Source organism: Nanorana parkeri, unplaced genomic scaffold (assembly GCF_000935625.1).
Source record: "Nanorana parkeri isolate BGI_ZX_2015 unplaced genomic scaffold, ASM93562v1 scaffold89, whole genome shotgun sequence".
NCBI classification, from domain to species: Eukaryota; Metazoa; Chordata; class Amphibia; order Anura; family Dicroglossidae; genus Nanorana; species Nanorana parkeri.
The window spans coordinates 1,245,262-1,264,319 of record NW_017306357.1 but is presented as its reverse complement, the minus strand read 5'-3'; the positions used below and the strand labels follow the sequence as shown (position 1 = coordinate 1,264,319).

Sequence of the window (19,058 nt, the reverse complement as noted above, 5' to 3'; positions counted from 1 at the left end):
GTCTTCTAACGTTCTTCTTCCAGGTTCAGCATCTTGGACCTCTTGATTGGCTGGGCTGATCTAATGTAACTTCCTCATGTGTAAATCGGAGTTACAACTCTTTACTGAGATTGTACATTGCCTTGCACACGCGTGGCACTGGGCATACGAACACAGGAGTGATAGGACATACAGAGTCTCTTCTGTCATAAAAACCCTACTGGTGAGTGGCTTTTTTTTGTTTAGTTTTACTTCTGCTTTAAATGGACTTTACGTACGAGACAAACAATTAAAGCCCAACCCTTCTTAGCAGTTAAAGCAACATCTTTTTTTTTCCTTTTGGAAAAAAAGTTTTTAGTGCTATGAATTACAGCTGTCTGTAAACACACCTGCTAGTGTGAAATGGTTTGGCCCAGCCCCTGTGGCTATCACTTTTGCCGGGCAGCTTGGCCTGGTAAAGGAAATGGAAGAAATAATAGATCTAATGGCAGGATCAACAGATAACATAACTATGTTACAGGGGGGACTCAGAACAGAAAAGACTGCTGTGTTAATGCTATAGACATTTTGCATCTTATATATGTCCAAATAAAATGTTTATGTGATAAAATATGTACTTTTTGATATAGCCATACCTCCCAACTTTCTGACATGAGAAAGAAGGACACCTTACAGAATTGTTTTTTTTTCACAATTACTTTTCCTTTATAGTGGCTTTTCGAAATATCAAACACGATAGTTAAGAGATAAGATGAAGGTTTTACTGAAGAAAAGCACATGTTGTAGTTAAAGGAGAACTATGGGGTGAAGTCTTTTCCCCAAGCTCGCGATAAACTGAGATGCTGAAGCGGATCCCGACAATTATGTCTGGATCCGCCCAGCTGCGTGAGTGACAGCTGGTTCTGCCTATCTAGAGGCAGAGCCAGCTGTACCCGCCCCCTCCCCCATCCGATCCGCCAGCCAGCGCTGGCGGATTGGAGCGGGGAGGGGGGAATCCAGCCCCTCCCATGTCACGGCAGAGAGCAGTGACAGGATCGAGAGGTGAGCGAACGCCGGTATGTCTCATAGTCCACAGGTCAGCTAGAACTATGAGGTGAGTGAAAAGCACTCACCTCATAGTTCTTCTTTAAATAGAACATTTTCATCGATGTTTCAACATCAGACCAAAAAGTAGGACAACTGAGGAGGAAAGAGGGATTTGGTTTTAAATGAGGGTCCAATGGGAGGTATAGACTGAGCCCATAGTTACACTTTAAATTTAGGGTTTGATCATATGGGGAATACAGTGGCCTCTGGTCATGTCTGGTTGAAGCACACCAGCTCACCAGCTCACCATTAAATGCTGATCTTTACTAAAGTGACTGTCCTACTGCATGGTATGAAGTATTATTTTCAATCAAAGGAAATTTTCATATAATTTTGGATGTGCTATATTTCTGTAGAGAATCCACATACAGAGCCCTTGTGATCAGGAGCTGTTTCTCAATGCAACTGTTTGTGGCTGTACATGTGTGATTGACACATGGTATCTGTGCAAAACATGAATGGCTGTGGTGACCGTAGATCAAAAGACGTGGAACTCAAGGTGAATACAACGATATATTATATGCAGGCTTTGGCTGAGTACAGGATCATTGGTGAAGTGGAATTATCTTGCAGTGGCTGGTCGTGATCAAATGCATTAGCCACCACTCTGCTGTTCTCTTCGGATGTAGAAAAAAGCATTTTGACAGAGTGGACTGGGAGTATCTTATGCTTACGCTGCAACATTTCGGGTTGGACCTGGAATGCATGTGAGAGTAAATGGCACTGTGTCTCAGGGAGAGATCCTCTGCAATCACTGTGCAAAATGTAGTATTAGCCAGGGTACAGAGTGAGGTGAAAGTTTTCCCCTCTTTTGTTTGCAATTTCTTTAGATCCATTTTTAGCCACGATTAGGAACTCTTCCGACATACGTGGTATTGTAGAGGCTGGGGTTGAACATAAAATGACAGCTTATGCCGACAATTAGGGATGTTCAGATACCAAGTACCGTACTCGGTACCTAGGATCGAGAGGTGAGCGAACGCCGCTATGTGTTCGCTCACCTCCCGATCTACTGAGCCGACCTGTGACAGTCTCATTGTCACAGGTCGGCTAGAACTATGAGGTGAGTGAAAAACACTCACCTCATAGATCTACTTTAATGTATGATTTGTTTTTTATAAATATATATATAAGGGATGCACCGATACCATTTTTTCAAGTACGAGTACTGATACATTTTTGTTTATTGTCATGTGACAGTTTTTCTAAAACAATACAGAATAATGATTTCAGGACAGTGGTGGAGCGCCAGGGCCCAGTCCCAGCTGCAACCTCTGCAACCCCGGTAATTCTCATGAAAATGCCAAATATCGGCACTGGTATCTGAACATCCCTACGCGACAATATTTTATTTTATGTTCAAACTCCACAAATATCTCTACCTGATATGGGCCTTTAGTAATTATGGTGAAATCTCTAATTTCAAGATAAAGTTTCTGAGATTTTAGATAATAACATACCTGTGGCTGAGAGGCAGGCTTTGAGACCTTGCTTTCCATTTGATTGGAGTTGTTCTTAGTTGAGGTACTTAGGGGTTATCCTTATATCACAATTATACCAATTGTTCCAAAGTAATGATATGCTCTATTGAATGATATTAAAGGGGATTTGCAGCGATGGCTCACTCTCTGTCTCTCATGGACAAGGAGGCGTAATGTGGTTAAAATAATGTAGACTGCTTTTTTTGTTTCAAATGATACCGGTAAGGATACCTTCTAACTATTTTCAACTATTGCATTCTTTAATCTGTATAATAATGTGTGGGGTCAGACTAGACATAGAATAGCCCATTCAGTGTTGGCTCGCTCCAAGTCCTGTGGAGGTTTAGCTCTTCCGGACTTTAAGCTTTATTACTGCTCTGTGATACTAGCCCAGGCCCTGGACTGGACCTACTTTGATTTGTCTACGAAATGGGTTTTGTTAGAGTTTGCCGTAAGCGAAACTAACTTGAGTGATATGATTTGGCTTCCAAAAGGTCATAGGCATCTTTCGATTAATACTTCTCCACTCTCTTGTCTGACTTTACCTATTTGGGATATATTTCTAAGGGAAAAAAACATTTTGTACATAACTCTCCATTACTCCCGCTTTTTGGGCACTCTTTTTCTGCCTGGTAGGTAGGATCCCCATTTCTGTACTTGGTCTACGGAAAAAACCTTCCGTTTACATCATATTCTGAATGGGACAACAATTGAGCCCTTAAGGGAGCTTAAGGATCCTACTAATATAGAGGCAGCGGATCACTATGTCACTTTGTGTGTGCATTGCCTCAACCTACATGAGCCATTACAGAAACATGCCCTTTAGAATCCCTGTTCAGGTCCTCCTCCCTACCTTCTAAGAGAATTTCACAATGGTATAAAATATTAATGCAGGTGGATGATTTCCCAAAATATTTGTTGAAATGGGAGGAGGACTTGGGCACAGATCTTCCGGACAAGCAATGACTATCTATTTTGCAACGTGTGCATGTTTCCTCTATGGCCAATGTAACTGAGGAAATGAATTATAAGTTGATTACACGCTGGCATTTGACACCAGCAAAATTTCGTTCAAATCATGATTGTTACTCTGTTTTATGTTGGAGAGGATGTGGCCAGATAGGAACACATATGTGGGGGCTTTCTCCAATTATTCAATCTTTTTGGCATCGGGTTGTGGAATACATTGCGAAGATCCAAGGATCATATTAAAGTATGACCTTTGGACAATTTTATTTCATTATACAAATGAATCTACAGGGCGTTATAACAAAATCTATAACCCTACATTTACTTAATGCTGCTAAAGCATTGATCCCGCTTCATCAATGGTTTCGTAAGATAGAGCATATCTGTCTAATGGAGGAATTGGTCTTCCAAGACAAAGGTAAAAAGCAGTTGCATGTAAAAATCTGGTCTGGTTGGACTATTTTTAAAGAATCGCAAATATATTTGGAAGTGATGGGTCAAGACCCATCACATCATAAAAAAGATATATATCTTTTGTCTGACAGAGATAAGTGGGACTCCCTGGGGTGGGTTTTTTTTTCTTGTCTATATGGGAAGATTTTTTTTAAATTAAATGAAGAATATGATTATAATGGTGTTTGTAACTTGCTACGGAGGAATGTTTATTCATTTTTGTGATTCTTTTTTGTTTTCCTTTATTTTTGTGTTTATTATATTTTAATGTTAGTAGTTGGAAACTTAATAAATATTAATTAAAAAAAAATGCATTAACCACACCACAGACTGTACAGACAGACTGATAGCCAGTAGGTATTTATATCTTAACTTCCTGGTCAAATGGATGTTTTTATATGTTGTGCTTCTTTTATAAGAGACAAAGCTTTGTTCCTCTGGTTTACATATCTGCCGTGGCACAGCACAGAAATGAATGGGGATCTTCCTCCTTCTTTCTCTGTCTCTCACTAGTTTTTTTAATGGGTAAGCACCATGTGCATAAACCGTTTCATTATCCATCAGAATACTGGATTACATTTTCACGGGTGCTACAAATTTATGTAAAAAAATTCCAATTACTTAATAGTTTTCTACCCATGTATAATAAGAATATTATAACACAGTGAAAGGTACATCCCAATAGCAAAGTGGATTTATTTTTTATCCTGAAACCTGACTGCTATGGTTGGCTCTATCCTCATCCTCTGAATGTCCCTAAATCCAAACCTGTGGCAGGACAGACCACATGTTCACCACAAAACCACTTACTCATTGAAGCCTTTCCCATGCAAAATGGAGCATAAGAAGGAGGTGTCTGTCCGCCGAATACAATGACAAGAGGCTACAGTATGGCCATAAGATCTGAGAAATTTAATCTAAATCCCAAAAAACAAAATTTAATAAAAGACAGCTAACTATTCCTATAGAAGTGGTGACTGTTTTAGTTTTTTCATGCTTTTATTACTTTATTTTCATTGGGTAATCCTGCCAGTAATGCATTCCCTGTCCTAGGGTGTCAACGCTCACTCACTGTGCATCTAGGGAGGAGCAGCGGTGGATAAATTAATATTGAATTAAGGACTCGGTCTGTCCAGTCCAGGAGCCAGTAGGATTTTTTTAGGAGCCAGTTCCAATGACAACAACTAGAGAAAACCACAAAAGTTGGTTGCCAGCATTAATTTTTTAGAAGCATTGACTACCTTGCTCCTTTAATGTGTCCGGCTCCCACTTTGGACTGCTGGCCGTTGCCGACACAGTCAACCTACGTCAAAAGTCTAAACTCACGGAGGAGCTGGCACCACGTCATCAACAGGTGCTTCAAAATTAAGCCGCCACAGAAAAAATCCACCCGGAGAGTCACATGGACTTTACAATATGGTAAGGTAAGTATAACAAGTGATTTACCCTAAGCAATAATTTTTTGCTTAGAGCACGGGTGGACATAAAATATGGAATTTAGGAGCCAGTCTGTTCAATCCAGGAGCCAGCTCCATTAACAAATACTAGGGAAAAGCTCAAAACTTGGGCACCAGCTGTGATTTTTAAGGAGCATTGGCTACGGTCTCCTGGGATTTGTCAAGCTCTGGCTTAGGGTTTAGTTATACCTGAAGTCTTCTTGTAGAAGTTTCAATAAAACGTGTATTGAGATGAATTGGAAGGCTTGTTTCATGAACAACTGCTTATTAATGTTAATTGCTCTTAACATCTTATCAGCCTGAGAATCTGTTTGCCTGCCATCAGCGTAATTAAATCAGTTTTTTTTTGGAAAATGTTTATTTCTCTCCCAACTCCCTTTGCGTTAGCAGATCATTTAAACTGACAGTACAATTTCCTTGATTTAAGCAGAGCCGTTCTAGTACGGATCCATTATGAACTCCACTATTCTGTTGTGATGGAGTACATGGCAGAAATGAGCACTGATAATGTCCTTTATCTCTAGCTCGTTAATAACATATGCTTGTTGCTGTCCTGGTAACAGCTAATATCCCTGCGTTGTATAGTGGGAGTACGTGGGCGCTCAGAGGAGTAATAAGGGTATAAGTGCATCTCATGATAAAAGCACACTGAGATCATTGGCTACTTTCATCTCAGAAGACAAAAACACAACAACAGTCAAAAATTAGTTATTTCTAATTCATGCTTTAAGTGGACCCAGGCCTAAAATCCTCTTTCCACAAAATTTAGACACCATGTCAGTACTACCAGATCACGTTTTTTAAAGCCGAACTCCTGGAAAATACAAGGCGTTCTATTAATGGTGGTGGTGCCCAGCGAGCATCTCAGTGTGAAGAGTTGCCACCTCCCGAAGGGACCAGCGCTGACTTATGTAGTGATTTTTAGCATCCCCGGTAGCCCCCCGGAGATCGGATATGGATACTTACATTGAGCCAAGATGGACCAATGTACAGTAAGTATCCATATACAATGATTCCTGGAGTTCCTCTAGTAAAAAGTACTTCCTTCTTGCCATGAATAAAAAAAAGTATGATGATTCGCTCCCTCATGTGACCTATAGCCTAGGCAGCCTGCACCACATGATCTTGGGTTACCACCAGTAAGCTTGTGGTGAGTTTCACATTATTAGTTACTGCTAGGAGCCTTTAATCAGAGAGACCCTGTCAGGTAGACTTGAAGTGAGCTTAAAGGAATCTTGCTGTTTCCCCATGCAAGTCTGTCATTCAGGTCTGACTGCTTGAATGCAAAGTGCTGTCTGTGTGGTTGATATTTCATCTCAGCAGTATATTGGATACAGTAAAATACTGTAAATGTTCAGATATACAATATGGCCAGAAGGATATGGACACCTTTCAATTACTGAGTTCATGTGTTTCCAGTAAAGGGTTTGGGTATTGTTACAGTGCATAAAGACATTTTAGACACGTGAATGCTTGCATCCTTCTGGCAACAAGGAAGGCCCTCTTCTGTTCCAGTATCAAAGGCCACAAAGGCATATCCATAAAAATATGGTTCAATGAGCAATTCGAGTAGCCTGCACAGAGCCCTGATCTCAACCCATTGAGATGAATTTCCACACCAATTGTGAGCCTGGACTTTTTATGTAATATTAGAACCTGACCTCACAAAAAAAGAAAATTCCCACAGAAACACTCCACAGTCTTGTGAAAAGCCTTCCCAGGAGAATGGAGGCTGTTATAGTCCCAAGAGGAAAGGGGCGGAGAGGCAACTCCATATTCAATCCCATCATTTTGGAACGTCCAAGAAGCTCATATAGGTGTGATGGTCAAGTATCCACAATCTTCTGGCCATAAGTGTATTTTTTGGAAATAAACAAGTACCCTGTGCTGGGTGTACGTTGCTCTGTATTGAACATGATCAAAAACATTTTTAAATTCAGCACAATACAATAAAACTGGTTGGACAAATCCATATGGTATTTAGGAGCCGGTCTGTCCACTGCAGGAGCCAGCAGGATTTTTTTTTCCCATTTACAATACCTAGAGAAATCCTCAAAAGTTAGGTGCCAACTGTAATTTCTAAGGAGCATTGGTGACCTGGTTCCTGGGATTTGTTCAGCCCTGTAGTACAATGATTGCTGTTATTTCTCGAGCAGCCATTACATTCACTTATAATTCTATTCCTAGACTTCACAAATGTTTCCCCATACTGCAGAATTGTCTGCAATCAATGTTACAGATCTCCATTGCTCTAAATAGGAACGTACAGTATAATACATGACTATTGGAAGCATTACTTGATTTTACAGCATGTATGAAAAAATGGGCTTTGTATGGACACCATTTGTATGGTATCCCCTTCATACAATGAAATTATATATAAGTGGGTCAAAGGGAAAGTAGCTATGTTAGCAGTCGGTTTACCTAAGGGTGATATTTTTAGCTCCCCATTGACACTTGAGCATTTTTAGAGATCAAAAGACATTTGTCATTAGAATACTAGGAGCAGTATTTGTGTTGACCAGAGATCTACGTTAAAGGCAACCTCTCAGAGCCAAAATATGGAAGCTGACATTACTCTCTTGTTGTCCTCATTCTACATAGTGAATCCAGCACTTGCACGACAGGTGTCCTGAAAGATTCAGGATGACAGCCCTGGAACCTGCAACCACAAACTCTGTCCAGCGCATGTACCCTACCCTGTGCCTGCACTCTACCCAATGCTTGTACTATGCCTGGTGCCTCTACTATGCCTGGTTTCTGTACTCCTTCCAGTGCCTGTACTCTGCCCTGTGCCTGTACTCTATCCTGTGTCTGTACTCTGCCCAGTGACTTTACTAAGCCTGGTGCCTGTACTCTGCCCCTTGCCGCCTGGTGACTGTACTCTGCCCCTTGCCTATGACCTGCCTGGTGCCTTTACTATGCCTGGTTCCCATACACTGCTCGATGCTTGTATTCTGTATTATGCTTGGTGCCTGTACACTGCTCAGTGCCTGACCTATGCCTGGTGCCTGCACTACTTGGTGCCTGTGCTCTGTCCTGTGCCTGTGCCATGCCCAGTGCGTACACTGCTCAGTGCCTGTTCCATGTCTGGTGCCTGTACTATGTCTAGTGACGGTACTGTGCCCTGTGCCTGTACCCTGCCTAGTGCCTGTACACTGCTCAGTGCCTGACCTATGCCTGGTGCCTGTACTCTGTCCTGTTCCTGTACCTTGTCTGGTGCCTGTACACTTATTTGTGTTGCTGAACATTGCTCAGTGCCTGAACAGTACATTGTACCTGAACCCTTCTCAGAGCATGTATATGACTCTATGCCGGATCTACCCTACCGAGCAACTTTCTATTTGTATTCACTGCACATGTTGAGTATTTTTTTGCCTCGAGCTGAATTACCTTATTTTTTGCTTTGTGTCTTATGAGACGATTCCTCTCATGACAGTTGGTTTGTGAAAAATGCTGTATTACTTAAAGATTTTATTTCCTTGATCTTGACAGTTTCTTCTACATAGTGGTGCAGCGCAAGACCAGCAAATCAAATGTGAAAGCCAGTCATAGACTGACCTTCCTGTATTCAGACAGCTGCTACGTAGCAGTGACACATTGTTTTCACTGCATAAGTAGAAACTTCCCTTTTAATGATATATTATGTTAAGATCTTTATACAATATATCTACCCAAATTATTAGTAAATCTGCTTTATAAAGTGTGTTAAATCTTGAAAACCTGCTTGTATTTGTCACATTAACACCTTAGAGTAAGAGTTACATTCATTTAGTGGGATCAGGTAGGCCCAAACAAATCTCTTGACAGTAACCATGAATTTCTTAGAAGATTTGGTACTTTGTTGGGTCTTTGGGCAAAATAATGTTTCAAAATAAAATTATCGTAAGAAAAATATCATATTTGGCAGATTGTTAGTACATTAATTTGTTATATTTATAAACTGCACGCAAACAAGAACATCTTGTCACAGTAGGGATGCACCGATACCAACTACCGTACTTGGTACTACAAGTACGTGTACAGATACTTTTCCAGGTCCAGGACTAGACTAGAGAAAAATTCAAAAGTTAGGAGGCCGCTGTCATTTGTAAGCAGCACACGGAGCTCCTGGGATTTGTACATCTCCGTTTTAATGTACGATTTTATTTTTATAAACATATTTAAGCACGGCACCGATACCATTTTTCCAAGTACAAGTACTGATACTTGCCCAAGTACTCACAGATACAAGTATTGATACATTTTTGTTTATTGTCATGTGACAGTTTTTCTAAAACAATACAGACTAATGATTACAGGACAGTGGTGGAGTGCCAGAGCCAGGTCCCAGCTGCAACCGCTGCAACCCTGGTAGTTCTCATGAAAATGCCAAATAAACGGCAGTGGTATCTGAACCGGTATCGGTGCATCCCTAGTACAGAGGGATCTGGGTTCCAAAGAGGGACTGTCACCTCAAAATAAGGCCAGAGTTGAGAGCTATATTAAAAAGACCCTGTCACCAAACCGTTCATTTCAACAGAAAGTTTACCAGAATATTATATGAGCATTTAACATACTTTAGACATGTTATTTACCTTTAAGAGCTTCACTAGTGTAGACATCCAAAAGCCCTGAGGCTGCTGTTGTGTGCCGCCATCTTGGATGTGATGTCAGCAGCCCCAGCAAACTCAGGGCTGTCACTCAAGTAACACTCTATAGCAGGGGTAGGCAAACTCGGGCCCACCAGCTGATAGTGCAACTACAAATCCCATTAGGCATTGCAAGCCTCTGACAGGCATGACTTCTAGAGGCAGATGCATGATGGGATCTGTAATTTCACCACAGCTGGAGGACCTAAGTTTAGATACCCCTGCTCTATAGTATTCCCCTTCATTCCCTCCAGCAGATAAAAAATGGTTATGTATGGAGTTGAGGGGAGGGGTAAACTAGCTGGGCCAGCACAGACAGTAATTAGACACTCCCAGAAGAAGAGGGGGCTGTGGCATGCAAGGAGGGAGGAGGAATTGACTCTCCTAAAGTAATCAAATTTTCTAGCACGTTCAAAGGCACATTGCAGGTGAATTAATGGAAAGGATTGCATTATTACTTGGGTGATCTAGGAGATGTTCTTATCCTGTTCGGATTTATGTTTGCCAAGGGCAGGAATACTTAGCAGCACCATATGACAGCTATAGAGTGATATTATCCGGTTCTCTGTGCTATCGAGATCCAGGCACAGCTCAGCCACACTTCACCATCTAACTGGACAGACTGGTTTCTGATGTGAACTTTTATTTTGGGTAATAGAGCAGAACGGGGATAAGAAGTTCTCTCCACACCTTGTCTCTTGTCTGCAGGAGGAGGGACAGGCTGCGGTACCTTTGGGAAATAAATAGCATGGTTACTATGTAACAGTGAGCTCGGTGACTGCCAATTATAGAAAAAGGAATTACGTAGTACCAGGAGGCGTGGGAGGTGACAGTTCAGGTGCAATTGTCCTTGTCTCCTATCTCGCATGACATAGGGTGCAGATGCCCTTATTCACACACACCCTCCGCCGAGTATTCACAGCCACCTCTGTGACGTGCCAGGAAGACATTTAGGTGCAATGAAGAGCAGAGCAGATGAGAACTGAGATTTCTGCTTGTTCATTGTTTATAGACATTCCGACAGTCCTTTAAAGGGACACTGTGGGTTAAGTCTTATATATGCTTCTAAGTCTACTTGTATACATGCAATCTGCTTAAACTGTACCTGTACTGCCAGCTTTAAATATGGAGGCTAGTGGTGGTGGGTGTAGAAGCCTACCTGGATTTCCAGGTATGGTTAAAATGGGTACATCTCCTTTCTTCCACAAAGGCAGTGCTCTGTGCCTAAGAAGTCAATAACCTGGTTCTGAGAACTCATCCTGTCTACAAAGCCTTTTCCTTACCAGCATGCTGTATGTAGAGAAGGACTGTTGCTTTCTGTGCAGAAGCAGTGGTCTCTCTGCTGAGGTGCAACACACCCCCTGAGTCAGAAAATGAAAGCTCATGCTTCCTGCTATTTTGAGAGCTAGAGAAAGTTAGAGGTTGTCCCTTTTAAATAAGCTTCTAGTAAGCTTCAGCATTACTTGAAGCTTGCTGATGCCTAGTAGCTGCTTGTTTAAAGTGACAGTACTTCCATTATAATCTGTGTTTCAGATACTGAAACTGAAGTTTTCTTTAAAAGCGCCAAATAGCTGCTGGAAATGTGCTCAGAGCTTTATTAATATTTAGCAAACACTTGCTTCACACTGAACAAGGCTTTAGAAAAAAAAGCCATGCAAAAGCATGCACTGCAGACACACTGCTCATTGTGTGAACACTAAAAGCAGTGGAGGGTCATCTTCTTTATGTCCTGAAAACCAGCCAGATGGCTGCAGAACTGGACTCATATCACCATTGTATCTTTACCTACTGTATACCCAGCCAATTGTTTCTCAGTGTATCTCTTTAGAATGTGCTATGGTGATATTACATATAAGAGCACCTGACTACTCTCAGCTGTTATACTTAAAGGAGTTGTAAAGTCCCAGCATATACTATCCGGTTATAACATCAGCATTGTAATAGGAATACATACAAGAATTGTTTTTGATAATGTAATTAAAGCTTACATGAAAAAAATCCCTTTTAAGTAGTGAGTGCTGCCTTTCGTCTACCCATCAGTTTCATCAACTTCCTGGATTCCCAGTGAGCTTTGCATCTCTTTCCCTGCTACTTGATGTGATGCAATTGTGATTACTCGGGACTACATATTGCGTGGCCACTAAAGGGTGTGGCCACTGAGGGGCGCTGTAAAGCTTTCTCGCACAGGGCGCCTAAAGGCCTAAGGCCGGCCCTGTATCCCAGCATGCATTGCTAACCACAAGCAATGATAATATTACATTGTGCAGATATTGAGTAGTAGTTCAGAATGTAGGCTCTGACACCAGGAAGTGTTTATTCACAGGGCTGAGTGAAATTGTGTCAGTGCAATTTATGGGCATTTTTGATAAGTAATTTTGCAAACTTCTAGATAAATATGGTTATTAAAAGGGGGATAGAAGTTATGAAAATTCAGTATAGAAATACAGATTTATTTTTAGTTTGTTTTTGGTGATAGATACCCTTTAATATCATAATGTTATCAATAGAGGAATAGGGTATAATAATAATTAAATATTAGTATTGATTAACTTGCAGTTTATTTGGTTCCAACTGTGAGGTGTAGCATTGAATCCATTAGTACTGTGAACCTGGATGGTTGTGAAAATCCCTGACATCACAAATACTGATAAGTATGTCAGCTGTAATGGTCCGTGATAAGACAAGGCTGGGATCTCATCTTCAGATTAAAAAAAAATATTTTTGAACAAATTTAAAGGCCACGTTTTAGTTTTGTGTGGATGCTGGAGTTACTCATTGGGCTCTTGACATTTTGTGAATTCAGGGCCTACTATAATATTCTGTTCCACTGGCTACGGCCATTGCGAGGCCATGTGGTGGTGCCACACTTCCATGATGGATTATACGTAATGTGAAACAACCAAGTGACTAGGTAATCCAGTTGCAAGAGAACTAAACTATGTTTGTGGAAGGGTAAAAAGCACAAATGATTTTACTTAAACCTCATAGTTGGAATATATAAGGTTTGTATAAGAACCTTCAACCCTCTAGGGGCAACCCAATCTGAAATATGTTTTTGAGAGATGTGGCCTATAAGTCACGTATTCATGGCCGCTCATGGAATTAAGAATATAAAATGTGAGGCTATGAAAGTGATGTTCAATATTATCCAAGCCATCCAGTCTTCATATGCATCCAGTAACCAGATCTGCTCTGTGAATACAAAGTGACTTATCAAGGCTGATGTGTCTTTTATCTGTTGTAGGCCTCCAGACCCGGACTTGAAGACTTCTTTATCAGAATGCATGGAGGCTCTCGACATGTTCTTGAACAACAACTTCCAAGAGGCCCTTAGCTACCTTCAGGCCAAGTAAGATTTCTCTTATTTGTACTGCACCAATGTGTAGCAGACAGTGCTCCACCACAAGCACGATCATGTCTCCAGCCTACTTCATTCTGTCACTTGAGGGGATGTATTTGACATTGATGTAAGCTGGGAAGACGTGTGTGGTGTGCTTCATTGAAGCTGTTTCACATCCACTAGCTGTGAAGTGTTTGAAAAGCATCATCTCTAGATGCAGCACTATCTTGGAGTAGGCAAAGTATATTGCAGATAAGCCACAAGTTGAGCCACAGAGAGTCCTGTGACTGATCTTTACAGTCCCAACAACCTGTTCACCTTCATTTCTCCAGCTGGATTACTTGGAGGTGTAATCCCACGATACAGCAAACCTAAAACAGAAGGGTAATCACAAACTGAATACAGGTAGCCCTCAATTTACGCCAGGGTTAGGTTCCTGAAGGTATGGCTGCAAGTAGAAACCAATGTAAATTGAAACTCACTATATAATGTAAGTCAATGGGAAGTGAGGGAGTTAAATTCCAGGCCCCTCTCAAAAATGACATAAGTGACATAATACATTATATTTAAAGCTTTGAAATGAATGTTATGAATGTTAAACAGTATTATACACAGTATAAAATAAGTGCCCACAGTTATCTGACTGAGAAGACACCGACTCTGCAGTGGTTTCAATGACAGTCATGTGAACGCCCGAAAAGGGATTTATTTTGAAACCGTGCAAATTGTACCGGTGCAAACTGAGGGCTACCTGTTTTGTGTAATTTGGTGCTCTCTTCTATTAAACTGGTCATAGATATGGGAGTATGATGCAGGCAAAGACCTCATGTCTGTGTGTTCAGCAGATGCCTTCTGGCTAACCAGTCCCTGGGGAACAATTGCTCAGATAGGTTATAGGATGCATTGTGATCATTGTCCTTTCCCTGAGATAAGTAACACTGGCACCATCTTCCTGTATTTCCCTCTTCTCACGCTCCATCTCCCAGAAGAAGGGGGTGCTCAAACTCATGAAGCACGTTGGCTATATTTCTACCAGATTGTAAATAAAAGGCTGAATTTGTGGACTTAAGCTCTTCAAACCTTTGTTTACATCACTCACTGCACACTGATGTTGCACTGCTGAAGGATCACTATTCAGTTCAGTATCTCCAAGAGTGGAGCAGCCAAGGATCTGAAAGCGGTCCACACACCCATTATCTAGACCCCCAAATTTGGATTGCCATTTGAGCAATCACCACAAATTTCACCCAACACAACCCTACACATCCAAGACAACCATGTAGGGCCTGTTTACACCATCATGTTGCGTGTGTAACTGTAATGCACCAAGCAAGGTGTGATACGTTGGGGCGCCTTTGGTTTTGAATAGCACCCCAATGCATCTACAGAGTGCACTTGCCCTACAGTGTACCACAATGCGCAAGTGTTCGGCAGGAGAAATTTCAACTTCATTGGGGCCCTATCAAAGTAAACAGGTTTTGATAGTGCAGCAGGCCACAATGTATGATAAAGCATGTTGTTGTGGAGCACGGCGGTGTGAACAGATCCTTACTTTAAAGTGGTATAGCATACATTTATTATGTACTTCAATTGCTGTTGAATAAACTTACAAAGTAGGAAACAAAGAACGAAAAAGGGCGCCTCCATAGTGTAAACATTTAATTTAATGATAAAACACGCAGCTCTAGGCTGTACTTACAGAAATTCAGTGGAATAAAAGCGTGTAGAATTCGATGGGAAATCGGAACCACTAGCAGGGTGAGTCTGGAAAGATGTAGTTGACCAGCGTCCTCCGCCCCTATGAGTTCAATAGGTTTACGCGTTTCTGGGGCACGCCCCCTTCATCAGAACCCCATCAGAATCCCCCAAGTGCTGGCCACGATGCTCAGGGTGGCTTCTTTCTCTTACAGGTTCCCAAGAAGCCACCTATGTGTGTACGTTCCCAGCATGGGTACACAGAAACAGGTTACCCTCAAGCAGCAAGCCACTCCCCTGCTCCTCCTAGTATGTTGATTGACCTTCAGGTCAGATAAGATTTCTCTTATTTGTTCTGCACCAATGTCTATCAGACAATGCTCCAGTACAAGCACAACCGTGCCTCCAGCCTACTTAATTCTGTCACTAAAGTGGATGGAAGGGAAGCTTTATATTTCACATTGATGTAAGCTGGGAAGATGTGTGTATGTCCAGGGTGGCTTCTTCCCTATGTTCTCAGTGTGTATGCTCCTGTACACGGAAGTTGTGGGAAGCAGCATGAAATGATCTGGAGCTTGGGGGGCAGTAAACAGATGAAAAAGTAAGCGTTGGCCACACAAATTTCACACAGTGTACTGGTGAACATTTCTCTAAATGATACAAGTGAAGTGATATTAAAATGTTGGAATGTTTAGAACTACTTTAGAGAGGGCTCTGGTCAGGATCCTACATCTGCATCAGTTTCCTCTTTGTTCTTATCTGCTATTATAAAACACTGCTTGTGTTAAAGTTCTTTCTCCTTGCAATAGATTTCTAACTGTATCCTTCAATAAGCATGAAGCCCATAATATGCACTAGATACTAGTCACGGATGATTCAGCAGATAGCTGTTGGTGATTTTATCAGGTTTATCACCATTAATGATTGATTTTGTGTGAAAAATCAGGATTGCTGGTGTAACAAGTTTCCATATGGTGTCATGTCACTATTATGAGCAGACCCGAATTGTATGTGTTCACTTCCTGCGTCTTCACATGATCCATGACTCATTGACCACGTTTCCACCCAGCATTGTCAGATATTTTTTCACCTCAGAAATGTGCGGCCGGTTCTCCCAGCATCCTCTTGTCAAATTTGCTCAATGTGGATACCGTAATGATAATATTCATCCCCTTATCTGTATACGAGCAAGATCTGATCTAAGAAATTCTCACATCTGATTGCTGCCCCACTTACCTTTGTAATTATATGTTGTTGCCTTTAACTGGATGAGATAAGAAGCCTCATTACAGACCAACACTAGTCCATACAAGGCCCTTTCTAAATACAATTACAGCATTAATTTCTGGTAACATATAGGTAATTATTGGTGGTTAAGACCCTGGTCAGTTTTATTTGGGGATTCTGTGTCCCATTGGGGAGATTTCCCTCTGCTGCTTGTCCCAGTTACACAAATTATTGCAATGTTCAGGCCCATTAATACCAGGATGGTGGCCAACACTAGTCCAAACAAGGCCCTTTCTAAATACAATTACAGTATTGATTTTTGACAACATAAACCAATTAGAGGTGGTTAAGACCCTGGTCAGTTTTATTTAGTGCTCCATGTGTCCTATTGGGGAGATTTCCCTCTGCTGCTTGTCACAGTTAAACAAACAATTGCAACGTTACGACCCATTCACACCAGCCTGGTGACCAACACCAGTCTTAGCAAGGCCTTTTCTAAATACAATTAACGTATTGATTTTTTAAATCCTATATGGATTTAGAGGTGGTGTGCCAAGTCCTCATTCCCTCGGCAGGGTTACTGTAGGGGAGGACGTGGCAAACCACCTCTTCTTAAAGGGTGGACACCCATAGCTAGAAAATTATATTTGAACTTGAATGTCTTCTTGGGATAGTTTCTATTCCTTTTCAGACTGATTCTTTTTGGTTATTTGCCTGACACCTCCTCTCATTACTGATGGAAAGTATTTAGTATATGGGGACAACATATGCATCTCGCCTATTCTGCCCACGGGGGATTTCCAACCATGTTATCCACTGCAGCCCCAAATGGGGATAGTTGTTCTACATGTTTTGGGACTGTGATGTGGACCTCTCCATGTTGTCTGAATTCTTCTTCCATATGTTGTTTGAAGTAGTAGACTAAGATCTACGAACCGTGTTACAAAAACGTGTGCCCTTATCCTGTACTTAGTCATGCTGCTGTATTCTATCTCATCATCGACAAGGAACGATATATAAAACAACAAGACAATCTATTTGGTTGATTGGTAGAAATTGGTTAGATTTGGTCACATGGATGGCTTCAGAGCAGTGGTGTCACAAGGGGGGTGCGGCCCACACCCAGGTGACACCAATGGAGGGGTGACGCCAAAATGACTGACACTCATTTTGGTGTCACCCTCCCTCTAAAAAGTTGGGCACTCGGTCATGGACAGTTTCGGGGGAGAGAGAAGGGGACCCGGCGGCATACCTTATTCCGCCGGTTGACTGTACCCTCCTCTCTCTGCTGGCATCCATCACCAAGATGGCCACCGGCAGGTATCAATAAGATCGCTGCGCATGTGCAATGACATCATGCGTGGTGACGTCACTGCGGGTTGTCACTCAGTAACGCTCCGGGTGACACCCGGCCTCGGGACGCCTCTGCTTCAGAGCAGAGTATTCGGAATAGATTTTTTTAAACTATCATGGAGACAGAATCTATGTTTTGATCTAAATCGTATCCATTCAGTGTATGGTAATGTTTTTATGACTGTGCTGTAAATATAATTGACTTTTTAGTAAAACTTTGTTTATGATCTTTCATAAAAATCCCAAGTATCTCTATTAATGGTTCATACAGGGGTGGACAAATTAATATAGAATTTTAGGAGCCAGTCTGTCTAATCTGGGAGCCAGCAGGAGTTTTTTTCTTTAGGTGCCAGCTCCATTGACAAGGACTAAAGAAAGTTGGGCGCCAGGTGTAGTTTTTAAATGGGCATCAGCTTCCCAGATAGCAAGCAATTGAGCTGCAAGTTTGAAAATGACTTGCTAAACTATTGCAGACTTGCCAAGCTTCACAATTTTGTTGCACAATTACATCAAGTCTGCATTGCAAGTCTCCAGACCAGCGAGCTTGCAAAGCTCTTGCTAAGACCTACAGGACTCTTGCTGTAGACTTGCCAAGCAAATTTGCTACAAATTAAAAAAGTGTCAACTAGAACTTGTGCTGCGAGTGTTCTGCAAGTCTACAACTTGCCAGGAATATGTGCAGCAAGTTAACAAAATTACAATTTCACCCTGCCACACGTTTGTAGCAAGTTATCCTTGCAATCTGGGTTCCTGGGTCTGGGATTTGTCCAGCCCTGGGTAATGTATGAAAAATGTAAGGGATGTGGTGTCATTACCATAAATCAATGACAAAATATGTACATTAAAATGCAAGCCGTGTAAGCTTCTGAATGGCATGTAGTGGTGAGTTTACTAATCCAAGTTCCTTCTCTGCTTTCTATGCACAGGTCCAAGGAAAGCATGTACCACGCCTTGACCTACGCCACCATGCTGGAAATGCAAGCCATGATGACCTTTGACCCTCAGGACATAGTGAATGCTGGAAACACCATGAAAGAGGCCCAGGCCGTGTGTCAGAGGTGTGTACTGGCAGAGTTTACTCATCCTCAGGGGACGTGTAACATATGACATTGCTCTGACAAATAATAACATGGCTCGGACCTGATCTATGTAATTCTCACTGGATTACAGGCGTGGAGTAGAAATACTCTGCATGGAAAATCTTATGTCAATAATAAGTTTGGAGGGTAAAATAGGTTTGTGTTGGAAATGTCAAATCTACTGGGAGGGTAAAATTTAAAAGAAGATGGGAATCTATTATTGTAACATTATATATTTATTTTTATATGTTCATATAAATATTTCATATTTATAGTATTTATTTATATAATATGTATTTGCACTATAA

The 19,058-nt window shown here is 41.4% G+C and overlaps 1 protein-coding gene across 1 annotated transcript in view; it reads left to right on the top strand.

The window, feature by feature from the left end:
- The window catches only part of TTC39A (tetratricopeptide repeat domain 39A), a 57,338-nt gene that overhangs the window by 3,828 nt on the left and 34,452 nt on the right, over positions 1-19,058 (top strand). Inside the window, exons 2-3 of the mRNA XM_018552466.1 lie at positions 13,301-13,405; positions 18,598-18,729. Of these exons, the coding sequence (XP_018407968.1) occupies positions 13,301-13,405; positions 18,598-18,729 (237 nt within the window). The remainder of the gene's footprint in view (positions 1-13,300; positions 13,406-18,597; positions 18,730-19,058) is intronic.